General features: G+C 35.4%; 1 protein-coding gene and 1 long non-coding RNA gene across 2 annotated transcripts; one reads left to right on the forward strand and one right to left on the reverse strand.

The window, feature by feature from the left end:
- Positions 1 to 1,324: 1,324 nt before the first annotated feature.
- LOC141723605 (uncharacterized) lies at positions 1,325 to 2,920 on the forward strand. Its single transcript, XR_012576316.1, has 5 exons — positions 1,325 to 1,984; positions 2,076 to 2,203; positions 2,300 to 2,508; positions 2,610 to 2,747; positions 2,877 to 2,920. It is a non-coding gene; the product is annotated as an uncharacterized LOC141723605 (long non-coding RNA).
- Positions 2,921 to 10,876: 7,956 nt separating this feature from the next.
- LOC141723599 (S-adenosyl-L-methionine:benzoic acid/salicylic acid carboxyl methyltransferase 3-like) lies at positions 10,877 to 12,751 on the reverse strand. The gene is made up of 4 exons (XM_074525444.1): positions 12,628 to 12,751; positions 12,146 to 12,553; positions 11,418 to 11,672; positions 10,877 to 11,308 (listed from the first exon to the last, which is right to left on the reverse strand). The coding sequence occupies exons 1-4, from the start codon at positions 12,700 to 12,702 to the stop codon at positions 10,973 to 10,975; spliced, it is 1,074 nt and encodes a 357-aa protein (XP_074381545.1). The 5' UTR covers positions 12,703 to 12,751; the 3' UTR covers positions 10,877 to 10,972.
- Between the last annotated feature and the right edge of the window lie 536 nt (positions 12,752 to 13,287).

Genomic DNA, 13,287 nt, shown 5'->3' on the forward strand with positions numbered 1-13,287 from the left:
GCGGCGTGAAATCGCCTGTAAGTCATTGGAGTCGTCACTTGATTTTGAATTCTCCGGCGGCGGTTTCTTGGCGGCAGAGTTAGTGAGTCGTCGGATTTAAAAGGTTCTAGAAGCTCCGATCCTTTGAAAACGTATTCGATGCCGTGTGTTGGATAGATGAAATCGTTTTCGCCTAAATCGTTCCATACATATCCGTTTTAGTTGATTTCATGGTTTCTTTTGTGGGATTAGTATTGGCCCCGCAAGCGATTCATTTTTCGTCATTTGCAACCACCTGAACACCTTAGTTGGTTGCAGATATGATTGCTGTCAGTTGCAGTATGGTTGCAAATGGAATCTCCGTATTTTTGCAAATATTTTTTGAAAGGTAGTATTTTTGCAATTTATTTTAAAAACTGACAGTATTTTTACAAAAAGTTTATAAAATTTAGGTATTTATGAGCAAAGCCCTAAAAGTAATGTTTGTTAATTAATTTTTATCATGATTTAAATATTTTAACAATATTATTAAATATGTTATATATATATATATTATTTCCACTTATATCAAGTTAAAAATAATTATTTTTTATTAATAATTTTTTACCAACCCTTTTTGCTAAAAGATTACTATATAATTGTTGAAATTTAAAAATAACAATAAAAATTATTTTTTATATATAGCTAATCATTATATTTTAAAAATAACGATAAAAACTATTTTTTAAATATAGCTAATCATTATAGCTAATACCATTGAAGCACAATTCTTTACAGGCTGAGTAAATTTTACATAATATCTATTTTCTACTAATATACCTAACGGATATAGCTAGTCTCGTTGGAGATACTCTTATAATCATTGATAGTGATAACCTACTTACGGTTTTTTTAGAGGGTACCCATGAACAAACATTAACAACTTATGTTAGAATAATATAAGATCTGCAAAAGTCCATTCTCTATCACCTTGAGGTCTTGAGGTTTTAGAGCTCAGGCAGCGGGAAGACTTAGGTTCGACTCTCTGTCACCCCAATATTTCTCACAATTTAACAATTTAAGAGGGAGTGTTAGAATAATATACGATAACTCATCAAAAGTGAGTTATATTTAGTATAAATACAAATGTACCAAAATATTCTTGTACTCTTAAAGTCGTAGTCATAGAAGGAAGAAATAATCCATTTATCTAAAATTTTAAGATGTTATATAAAAGTTAACTCATCAAAAGTGAGTGATAGTTAGTGATACAAATGTACCAAAATATTCTTGTACTCTTAAAGTCGTAGTCATAGAAGGAAGAAATAATCGGTTCATTTAAAATCTTAAGATGTTATATGAAAGTTTTGACACGATCTTATACTATTGGACATAAAGTTTGCTTGTTTTTTTGCTAATTATTACAATTTTTTTTGAAGGTAACTGATGATGAGAATGGTGGCCAGATGAGTTGGAGAAGAACGAAAGTAGACATTGATGAACATGTGTATACTCCGGATATAAATCCAAATATGGAGTTAGCTGATAGCTTTGTTGAAGAATACATATCAGATCTCACTACCACTGGACTCAATCCTGCAAAGCCGTTATGGGAGGTTCATATTTTGAACGTAAAGACATCGGATGCTAATGCAACTGCATTACTTAAACTTCATCATTCAATTGGGGATGGAATTTCTATCATGTCCCTTTTTTTGGCTAGTAGCAGAATTCTGATCTCGAATCAATGCCTACTGTTCCAAATGCCAAAAGGCCACCTAGCTTGTGGAATAAGTTCAATGGTATACGGGGGATTTTGTTCACAATTTGGATAATCTTTTTGATGCTTTTCAACACTTTTGTGGCTGTTGTGAATATTACTGCTACTGCTTTCTTCTTGAAAGACACAGACACTCCGATTAAATAAGGCACTCCAGAGAATGACAGATTCATGAGTCGTACAAGAATTGTGCACAGAATTGTTAGTTTACCTGATATAAAACTAGTGAAATCTGTAATGAACGTGGTATGATCGATTAATGAAGTGTTAGATTTACATCAGCGTATGCTACGTAGTTCATTTAGAACTCACTAACCCATTGTTGATGATTTTTTAGACAATCAATGATGTTCTACTGGGAATAACGATGGCTAGCATATCTCGTTATCTCAATAAAAAATATGATTAGTTCACACAACTAGCTGATCTCTTTGTTTCTTTCCACTCGTTTATCAAGTGACCAAGGTAAATTCACCTGATACTTCAAATGTTTAGTTCTTTCTAATAATTGAAATATTAAGAAGATTGAGAATATGTAGTAATGTTGTTGTTTGGAAACAGTCACTGGCTTTGATGATGGAAAAGGAGACAAGAGCGATGTGGGGAAACAAATTAGCCTCTGTTATTCTTCCGTTACTATTGCTTTACAAGATGATCCTTTAGATTATGTTCGGAAGGCCAAGGCCATTGCGGATAGCAAGAAGCTCTCATTTGAAGCTATATGCTCCATCTTAATAGGCCAATTTATAAGCAAGTTCTTTGGGTTCAAGGTATTGAGAGTTTGATCTTGAAGCTTATTGTCATACATTCTGTACACTGAATCCCTTACTATTCTACAAGATCATTCATGATTTTCTTTGTTTATGAACAGAAATATGCTGCTTTTATGTACAAAATTATATCAAACACAACAGTGACCTTCTCAAATATTGTTGGTCCGAGAGAAGAGATCAGTTTCTACGGCCATCACTTGTCTTATATCGCTCCCAGTGTTTACGGACAGCCACAAGTAAGAATATAAAAGTAAAGCAATGTTAATGGTTCCCTAACAATTGGGCAGGACGAAAAGAGCACATAATTATGGCATTATAAGTTCGGTTAAGTTTATATATTCATGTTTATTAGTATGTTGAAACAGGCACTGACAGTACATTGGCAGAGCTATGGAGAGAAAATGATATGGTATTAAGGGTTGATTGTAACACCCCCTTCTTTAAATAGAAGGGAGATATTACTTAAAATCCAAAACCTGCAAACAGAGCACTAATATATTTCTAAACAATAATTAAACAGACCGAAATCTCTAAAATAATATTAAATCTCCAAACAGTCTAAACCAATAATATAAATGTGAAATCTGCAAATAAATAATTAAGTCTAATTAAAGATAAAATTCTGAAATCCTAATCAACGAATTGGGGTAGCTCTCCATCACACAGTCCCAGATCCCCCTAAGCACCTGCCAGAAAAAGAATATGGCATGAGCCAAACGCCCATTACGGATTTGGAATACAATTTATAAAACAAAAGATCAGAAATAAATAATCAGCAATTTTCAATAAAACAACAATTTTAAAAATAAGTAAGGCTGAAACAACGAGGGCTAGGATATTTCATACCGAGATCAGAACAGATACAAATACACACATCATAGGGTACCTAATGTGTGCAACAGAATGGATAACGTGTACGGCATATACAACGTCACCATAAATCAAATCACAAATCAAACTCTGGGTGCACCCACGTATCCTGAAACAAATATCAAATGGCCAAAAGCTCCTCCCAAGAGCTAACAGAAGGATACGCCGTGACCAATCACACTGTCACGGAAGTGTCATGTCACTGGTGCCGCAATGACATGACTGTAGTACCCCTACAGCTGGTTAACTCGGTATACCCTAAATCACACTAAGGGTCCAAACGAAAAATAATATTTCTCACAAAATATAAAATCACTTCGGACAAACAATTCAGATTATTCAAAACAGAAGGTGTCATAAATAAGTTTTGAAAACCGCATAAACATATATTTAAAATTTTCCAAATCAATTTTTGAAATAATTCTCAAACAATATTGACGGAGCGAATAAATATGAAATTCAACGAATTAGGGATATTTAATTTCTAAGAGGAGTATCGCAGAATAAAAAGGGGACAGAATCCGTACCTCGAAACTCGCAAATTCTAATACTAACAAATCTGCAAACGATCCCCTAAAATCCCAGCTCCCGACCTAATACAAAATTTACAATTTATTATTTACATACTCATAACCAACTAACCATTAATTAATCACCTAATATTAAACTAACCGTTTCTTGCCAAAGAAATATAATACACTAAACGTTGGTTAATGAATTAATCATTCAACAAGCTTAGTACGCTAACCTGCCATTATTATTAAACTATTATATATTAAAACTAACTGACATCCAGATGGCCGAGGCAATTGTTTATAACTATTATTTAGTAAACTAATTACCACATAATCTTATCACCATTAAACTATGTATATTACTATTTTTGCACATAATTAGTATTCCTTCCGGGCATCTAGCTTTAAGAAAATCTGTACGGTTAAAATTAAATAAATAAAATAATTAAATAAAAATAAAATACCAAAATAACAATCTTAGTGACCCAGAAATCATTAAATTTTGTTATTAACAATACATAGTATTATATCATAAAAGAACAATCGAAACTTGGCAATATATTACATAATTATGTACATATAACTAGTAATGCAATCACAGATAAAGGCTTCGAAGGGACACGAGCATATACTTAAATTTCATATATCTAACAATTAAGTAACATGATTGTATAAATTAAAAACTGAATAATAATTAACTATAATACAAAACTTGTTTCAAGGCTGTACATCCATGACAAAAGACACCAAATCAGTATATATATCAATTTCTCTCTCTTGAAACTAGGTAGCAAATACGAAAGCAAACATGCATATTATATTAAAGGAAAACAAACTATGTAATACTATAGTATCTTACTAGTTATCGACGGTTCACGCAGCAATGAAGCACAATCTCCCGAGGCTCTCTGTATCGTCTCTCCGGGGCAACTAAAAGTAGGTTTTGTTCATAAGTTTATGAATATAATACATCTAAATATATAATCTAGAGTAATTGGCAGTTTGTACCCTACTATTATTTTCATTTTTTCGATTTGGGCCTATATTATTTTTGCTGTCAGTTTGCACCCCGGACAATTATTTTCGCTTCTTATTGCACCCCACGGTCGCTTTTCCATCCAACTGTGACGTTAAAGTTAACGGGAGAAGGGGTAAATATGGAAAAACACTTTTGAACGGCTCTTTTGCAATGTGTATGTCCTGTATATATATATGCAGCCCCTTTCCATTATGTACTATATGTGTTCTTCTTCTTCTCTCAACAAATCAGGCCTAAACTCTTTACTCTCAACAAATCAGCCATAAGAAATGACTACAAGATGTTATTGTCTAAAATTTGCAGCACAACAGACGGCTTGGACAACGGCAAATGCGGGTCGACGTTTCTTGGCATGTCCGGATCGCAGGTGCAATTTTTTCCGATGGGTAGATGGCCCTTTGTGTCACCGTGCTCAAGTTATCATTCCGGGACTTATTCGAAGAATTAATAATCTCGAAGAAGAAATCAAGAATTTCGAAGTGATGAATGAAAATGTTGTGGAGATTGGAGGAAAGGGGAAATGGTGTAGCAAAACCATGACTTTTCTAATATTGACATGGATATGTATTTTCATTTATTTGTGTTCTGATAAGGAGTAAATATATTTGTCATGACAGATGTTTGTAATGAAACTATTCTTAAGTCTCAAGTTTTTAGCTGTTTTTTGTATGTTGTGGAAATTGTATGTTATGATGTAACTGAATTGTACAATGCAATAAAAAGGAAAGCAAACTTGAAACCGTTAGTATTAACTTCAAACCAACCGAATCCAATAATATTTAAAACATTGCACCAAACTGCAGCCACATAAAACTATAAATGGACCTAGAGTAAATGTTTGGTTTTAACAAAAGACCACAAAAGTAGGTGCATATGTTCATTTAACATTGGTTCTTCACTTCTTTTGCTTTCCCAAATTTTTCTCCTTATGAAGCCTTGTTGCTTCCAAATTCCTCAAAGATGTGAACTTTCGACCTTCGACTGGCGGCACACCCAAATTCTTCTTCTTCCCAGTACTTGGGCCTGGTGCCCTGAAGGGCTTGATAATTCCTCCATGACTGGATGCATCTATATTGGTCCTAGCCTTCTTTGGTGTGTTTTGCACCTCCTTCCTTGGCTCCAGATCTGACTCCTTCCTCACTTCCTTCATTCCCTTTACAGCTGGGTCCTTCATTGCCTCCTTTTTTGGGTTCTTCTTTGCCTCCACTGTTGGCTTCTTCTTTTCCTTCTTCTTTGGCTCCACAGAAGGCTGTAATGTAATTAAATGAGTTGTTAACTTCAGATGTGTTTAGACATGAATTGAGTTGTAATTGATTACCTTTTTGCAGGTTCTTTTATTGTGGCCATGGCCCTGGCAATTGCCGCATCTTGATGCAACTTTTGAGGTACTTTCTTCCACACCTTCTTCTTTATTCTTTCTCTCCTCATCAAATTTCTGGCAATGAAATAGCTCCAATTAGTCCCAAAATCAGACCATTTGCATAAATAAACCAAAAGCACAGTGATATATACCTTAGCTTCACATGTTCTTGTGTTGTGCCCCAAAGCCTTACACCAAGCACACTGATTTGTTGTGCCACTCCTTTTTAACATTGTTGGGTCATTTTCTCTTGTCTCAACAACATCAGTGGCTGTGTTTCTCTTTTTTTTAGGTCGACCAGGTGCCACTCTCAGTTTTGGAGGAAAGATGGGAGTTTCATTTGTCTCCTCCCAAAACTCCTCTCCATTTAGTGGTTCAAGTACATGGCTATAGACCCTTAGGTACCAATCTTTGTTGTGACACTCATGCATGTATTCTAAAGGGCTTTGTTTTTGAAAAAATATACAAGCACAAGTGTGGAAGCACGGTATACCTGTTAGTTGCCACTTTCTACATGCACAAATATGGTGCTTCAAGTCAACAACAACTTGGTGGCCACCTTCTGACATAGTAACTAGGTATTTGTAACCACCATTCCACACAGGACTTGCTGTTCCAGCCATTTCCATTGCTCTATTTCAAAATAATATTTAGCAAGTAAGTCAATCTGTTTTATACCGAAAAAAATAAGTACATATCATTAGTACATACTTGTGCAGTTTCTTAAGAGGCTTAGTACAAAATTTAGTCCTCCTTTGCTCCATCTTCTGTTTCCTTCTACTAATCCTCTCCATGCATGTATTATGGATTTTGGTGAACATAGTGACAATGGCCATATCCCTGAATCTGTTAATGGCATTATTGAATACTTCACAGTTATTATTAACAAAAATGTCTGATTTAGAGATATCTCTAAATCCAGACCTACTCCACTGAGACCTTGGCTTAGATGCCAACCAATCATGGGCCCTGGGTGCAATCTTATAATAATATAAAAACACATTAAGAAAAACAGTCTACAAACAGTCTAAAACTAGACTAAATATCAGTCTAATAATGCACAAGAGAAAGAAACATATATACCTTTTTCAATTCTGCCATATTTTTTTGGAAGAAATAGTCTGTAGTTGATCTAGCAGCTAGCCATAGAAGTTTCCACACTCCAATTCCCTTGTGCTCTTTCCAAAGATTTCTGTAGAGGTGCATCACACAAAACCTATGTTCTGCCATAGGTACTTGCTTCTCCAATGCATTGACCAAACCTTTTTGTCTATCACAGATGAAGGTGTAAGTTCCTTCATGCTCCATATGCAAGTCAGCTTTCAGAAGGCCAATAAACCAATCCCAAGAATCATTGTTCTCTGCCTCTACTTGTGCCCAAGCAATTGGGTACATCCCATCATTAGGATCAGTCCCAATTGCTGTCAACAAAATCCCACCTAATGGTCCCCTAAGGTGGCACCCATCCAGACCTATAACAGGTCTGCAGCCATCTAAGAACCCCTCCTTTAATGGACCTAAGCAAATGTACATCCTTTTAAATCTCATGTTTCCATCTTCCTCTTGCTCAGACATGATTTTGACAGTGGAGGTAGGCATTTGTTTCTTAATCTCATTCCCAAATGCAAAGACCTTAGCATATTCAGCCTCATGCTTACCTGTGATGTTATCTCTAGCCTTTTTCAGTGCCCTATATATCATTGACAAAGAAATTTTACACTTTACATCATTCACAACCCTAGCATGAAAAGCAACTGTTGCCCAGGTTGGGTTCAGTCTTAATTCATCCTCATATGTCTCTGCAATCCATGTAGAAGTTATACACTTCTGTTCCCATGTGGGATTACAAGAGTGTGTCTTGCATAATGTCTTTATCTGAAAGGTGTCTGTCCTTCTATGCTTTATACCATAACATTTCCATTCACATCCAGGTGAGCACATCCATTTCACCTTATCAGTATGATTCTTCTTAAGACTAATGGCCCTCTGATTCTTGATTGCATACTTTCTAACTGCTGCTCTAAACACCTTAGCACTTGTAAACAACATACCAAGCTCAAACTTAGGGTCATCCATATCAGTGAACTCATTAAACTCAGGGAATTGTGTGTCAACCTCATCACAGGAGTCAACAGTCATCCTCTCATCAGTACTGTCAAAACCACCCTCAGAACTTTCTTCATCAACAACTTTTGGTTCTTCACATTCAACTCTATCACCCTCAACTTCATTCAAACCTTCATCATCACCTATATCTGCACTGATTCTCACTTGTTCTTCTCTGTCCCCTTCATATGCATCATCCCTAACTGCTTCTTTTCCTTTTTTACTTGACTGTGCTTGTCCTTTTTTAGTTTTCTTCTTTGGCTGACTACTCTGACTTACAGGTGGACCATCATCTTCATCAAGCACTACAGGAGTATCAACAGTATTCTTGAACAAGCCCTGTTAGGAAACAATGCACCATATTTGAAAATGCACCATCAAGCAGAATTTATGAAAATGCAATAATTAAAAATTGATAAGGAGAGTTAGATATTACCCTTAGCATTGAGTATCTTCCTTTTTTCCTGGTTCTGAAAGGAGGATTGGGAGGTGGTATTCTCTTCTTCTTCTTTTTAGGACTAATTTCAACCTCACTCTCACTGGAATCCATATTTGAACTATCTCCATTAAAACTCACATCATCTTTCTCTTCATCCCCCTCACAGTCATCTTTCCCCACTTCTTCCTGTTTTCCTTTTGCTTGACACTCTTCAATCATACTCTCAACTCTTTGTATTCTCTCATCAGTGTTAAATTGAGTGAAATCAAAGTCAAGCAAGTCACTATAATTATCTTTGGCAGTGGTATAAACTTGAAGGCACTTAGTGTAAACTAACATATCCAACATGGTCCCAACATCATCATCAAAATCTAATGGATTTATAGTATCAACACATAACTCTCTCTCAGGAAGGGAAAACCACAGATCATATGAACCCTCTCCTATGCCTATTTCCTTACACATTGAGTCCAAATCAACCATTCTAAAATTTCTAAGAGAGCACATATCAAAAAATTTGCATTCCCCGTCAATGTACGCAGTAAAATCTTGACTAAACTCTCCCCCATATAACAGTTTAATGGAGAAATTAAGTGAATAATCTGAAACAAAACCAATTTTGTATACATGTAAACAATAATATCACAACATAAACACATTGTCACAGTTAAAAAAGACCACGAATTGGACAAAAAAAATCCTAAAAACTCATATGACAAAGTAACCCCACTTGTATAACTGATAACTGAAATTGCTAGATGACAAAGTATTTAGGGACCACAAATTGTTCAATAAACAATAGAAACCCTAAAAATCATGCATGCAAACATATTGGGTTTAATCGATACCATACAAACACTATAACCAGACTTGTAATAGAAATTTACCCCCATATTCTGGTATTTCAGCATCATCTTCCATTATTGGTGCTTCAATCACCGGGATTTCAACTCCTTTGTCCAACACTTGTAGCCAATAATCCTCTGGAACTTCATTCCAACTTATTGTTCTCAAGTTATCATCACTTACTACTCGCATACGGCCTCTCATTTTCTCACAGTTGTCTAGGGTTCACAAATTAGGGGTTTCAATTAGGGGTTCACAAATTAACGGAAATGAGAGAGTGGTTAGGTTTAATTGATGTGGAGTTTGGTTTCCTATTTTTGTTTGTTTTACTCTGTTTTTTTGTTTTTAATTAGTAATTGACTAAAATGCCCCCATTCCCGTTAACGTTAACGGCACAGTTGGATGGAAAAGCGCCCATGGGGTGCAAAAAGAAGCGAAAATAATTGTCCGGGGTGCAAACTGACAGAAAAAATAATATAGGCCCAAATCGAAAAAATGAAAATAATAGTAGGGTACAAACTGCCAATTACTCTATAATCTACTAACTCATCTATTTTGATTAGGATTCATAGAATTTTAGGAGAATAAGAGTTTCAATTCTGCTTTTATTACTAAATAAAAATAATATAAGTCCTTATCCTAATCTATTATTATTATTATTATTATTATTATTATTATTATTATTATTATTTATTAAAATAAATAAAAAAAATCACGTATATTTCATTGATCCAGATGTGATACCGGATTATAAGAATCTTTCTGCTGAATTCGAGGCATCACTTGAACTCATTAAGGATGCTGTCATACGAAGAGGAGTGGCCGTCCCTGGGCAAGCTGAAGCAATGCAGAAACAGGACTAAGCATCAAGTACCTTAAACAATAAGATTATCTATATGCGCAGGTCTTAAGGAAACAATATTGCAGCTCAGTGTATCTCTTAACTACTTGTACCCTTGGCGCCTTCATATCCCTTTTCTGTGATATATATGTGCGCGATAAGATGTCTGAACGTAAGAACAGTAATAAACTTACTTTTGTAATGAAATTGTATTGTAATTTTTTTTGTCTTTTGTGTTTTATCATAACTAGCCTAACAACTCGTGTAAAGAATCGTTCTATAAACACGTGTCCCTTGTTATTACAAGTTAAGATCTATAATAAGGTTAAGATTTCTGAGAATGAAGCACTGATATGATTACAAGTTGCACAACTGACCGCAGTTCAAGTTTTTATTAACAAATTTCGGAACATAAATGAAACTGCGTTTAAATGAAGTTTCAGTGTTACACAACTCTTTTGGTCAGGGTAACAATGACACTGAAAAACTGTGTGGTTTCCTTGGAGATTGTATCATCAATAATCTCCCGGTACCTTTGGAAAAGCCTGTCCATTACAGCATGTCCAAATTGATTAACAAGTAAGGATTCTACTACTGATCTTATACACTTGGTAATGTTGTAGGCACTGTCATTCTCATAGACGTTCCAGTTTACTTGAGAAGCATCTAGTCGATCAATGGAAAAAGACCCTTCGGCTTCCACCACTTCTTTCACTTCTCCAGGAGATGGATTGTAGTGAGGGATGTTGAACTCATCCAATTTCTTCTCTTCAGTCAATTCCTGCAAGAAGGAAACATTTTTTCATTTTTATTTCCAGTCTCAGTCCACATAGATTTAGAGGATATTTTTTTCATGTGCACAAATTATTTAGATGTGTACATATACATACTTGTGAAACCATGTCTCTAAGAGCCATAGATAAAAGCTCCCATATTTGACAGCATTCTTTGGTGGTTGGATCATCACTTTTCCTCCCTAAAATTGTCAAGACCATGCACCCTCCTGTAACCATTTCCTCAGAACGACACTTGAGAAATGCTGAGAAATCTTTCTGAAACTGTTGCTGGTATGCTCTAATCACGCCGGGCGGGCTTGTAATGGCAATGTATACATTCCCTTTGTTAATATCTTCCAACTCAGGAACCTGTAAGTGAAATTCTACAATCAGCTCTTCTCCTCAATAGTCAATAAGCAGACAGATTCGTGAACAAAGTTGAGAAAATCAGCTCTTATCATTAAATTTTAGAGCTAAAGAGTAGTGCTAGGTGTCCAGAATTTTGTATAAAAAAATTGTACAGAATGACATGACACTTGATGGGGGGTGTTTTAATTGGTGTTGTTGATGTGAATGCAGGGGCCCATTCCAATTAAAATCCACCACATATCATTATGTACAAAATTTTGTACACAATTCTGTACAATAAACATTTTCCATTTGGAAAGAGTAGTGCATTAGCTTTATCCCATAGTTGCCTCCCTTAGTTCTGCACCTGCACCTTCTCTCTTTGTTAGCAATCTTGTAACAAACCAATAGAGTGATGAATATGAATCGTGATTCGTGAGTTGTGACATGCATAATATACCAAATACCTACAAATTTATATGAAACGTACGTACTTGGGATAGCCATTGGAGACAGTAGGAAGAATGGACAAAATGGAGAGTTTTGGAAAGAAACAGCCTGCGATAAAATGACCCAGGGACTCCTGTGAAAAAGCAAGGTCCAAATCCCAAGCCGAGCTGTTCCTTCAAACTGTCCTGGAATTGTGGCAAGGCCCTGAAAAGAGTGTTAAAATCATTTCCTGGAAGATCATTTAAATAGACCTGAAACTCAGGTGACTGGAAGCCGCCTTCTTCTCGTATCTTGTCCATGGCTTTCATAATTCCCAGCACTGCTAGAAATGCATTTGGTCCGGATGCACAGCCCAGGTCTGCAATGCATAGCTTTTCGGGGAGGGTGGCATTGCGGCAGAGATCACTTACAGCTTCTTCTATAACTGGCCTTGTCCTGGATATAACTTTGTTCTGTTCAAACATTATAAAGATTAGCAAACATTTAAATCACATGCAACAAAATCAAATAGCAAGAAAATCGATACCCCGACTAGGGAGTTGCTTGCATAACTTGAATCTCCAGTCCCTCCTTTCATGTGCAACACGCTGATCACTTCCATATCTTTATTTCACAAATTTGTTATAATTTTTTAAGGAATCGATGGCCTTATTTATAGCGACATATATGTCATACACATGTAATCGTTTATGATACGTACTCGTCTCTATTTTCGCACATTTTTTATCCTTAAACCTTAATAGTAACTTAATTGTTTTGGTAGGCTTGTCTCGTAAGGCAGTCGAATATTTTGACATTGATAGGTTTAATAATTCGACCAATGGGATGGAAGCACTATTGTCGGCGCATGAGTATAAATGATCAATTGATATTTTCTTTGTGTATAAAGAGAGTCTATTAGCTGCACAAGATAGAGCTAGCCATGCTTAACATGGTAATTAAATAATTTTTGGTGATTTTCTTCCGCAATTTGGTTTCAGGCTTTTCAAGATTTCAACCGTATGTGGGAATTTGGTAATTTTTTCACAAGTTTGTCCAAATACGTTAATTTTTGGTAATTTTTTCACATATTTGTTCAAATACGTTAATTAACCAGTCACTCTAAAATTTTAAAATATTAAAGGAAGGCAAGTTCCCAACATGATGATCTTATACTATTTAACAGTTATCTTCAATAGTACGATAT

This window comes from Apium graveolens, chromosome 5 (assembly GCF_009905375.1).
Source record: "Apium graveolens cultivar Ventura chromosome 5, ASM990537v1, whole genome shotgun sequence".
NCBI lineage: Eukaryota > Viridiplantae > Streptophyta > Magnoliopsida > Apiales > Apiaceae > Apium > Apium graveolens.

Excerpts from the sequence above, each read along its gene's own strand:
- LOC141723599 (XM_074525444.1), bottom strand. The coding sequence starts at position 12,702 with ATGGAAGTGATCAGCGTGTTGCACATGAAAGGAGGGACTGGAGATTCA. Across the intron at positions 12,554-12,627 it reads CAAGCAACTCCCTAGTCGGG|AACAAAGTTATATCCAGGAC; the intron begins GTATCGATTTTC and ends ATGTTTGAACAG. Across the intron at positions 11,673-12,145 it reads GTCTCCAATGGCTATCCCAA|GTTCCTGAGTTGGAAGATAT; the intron begins GTACGTACGTTT and ends TTTCACTTACAG.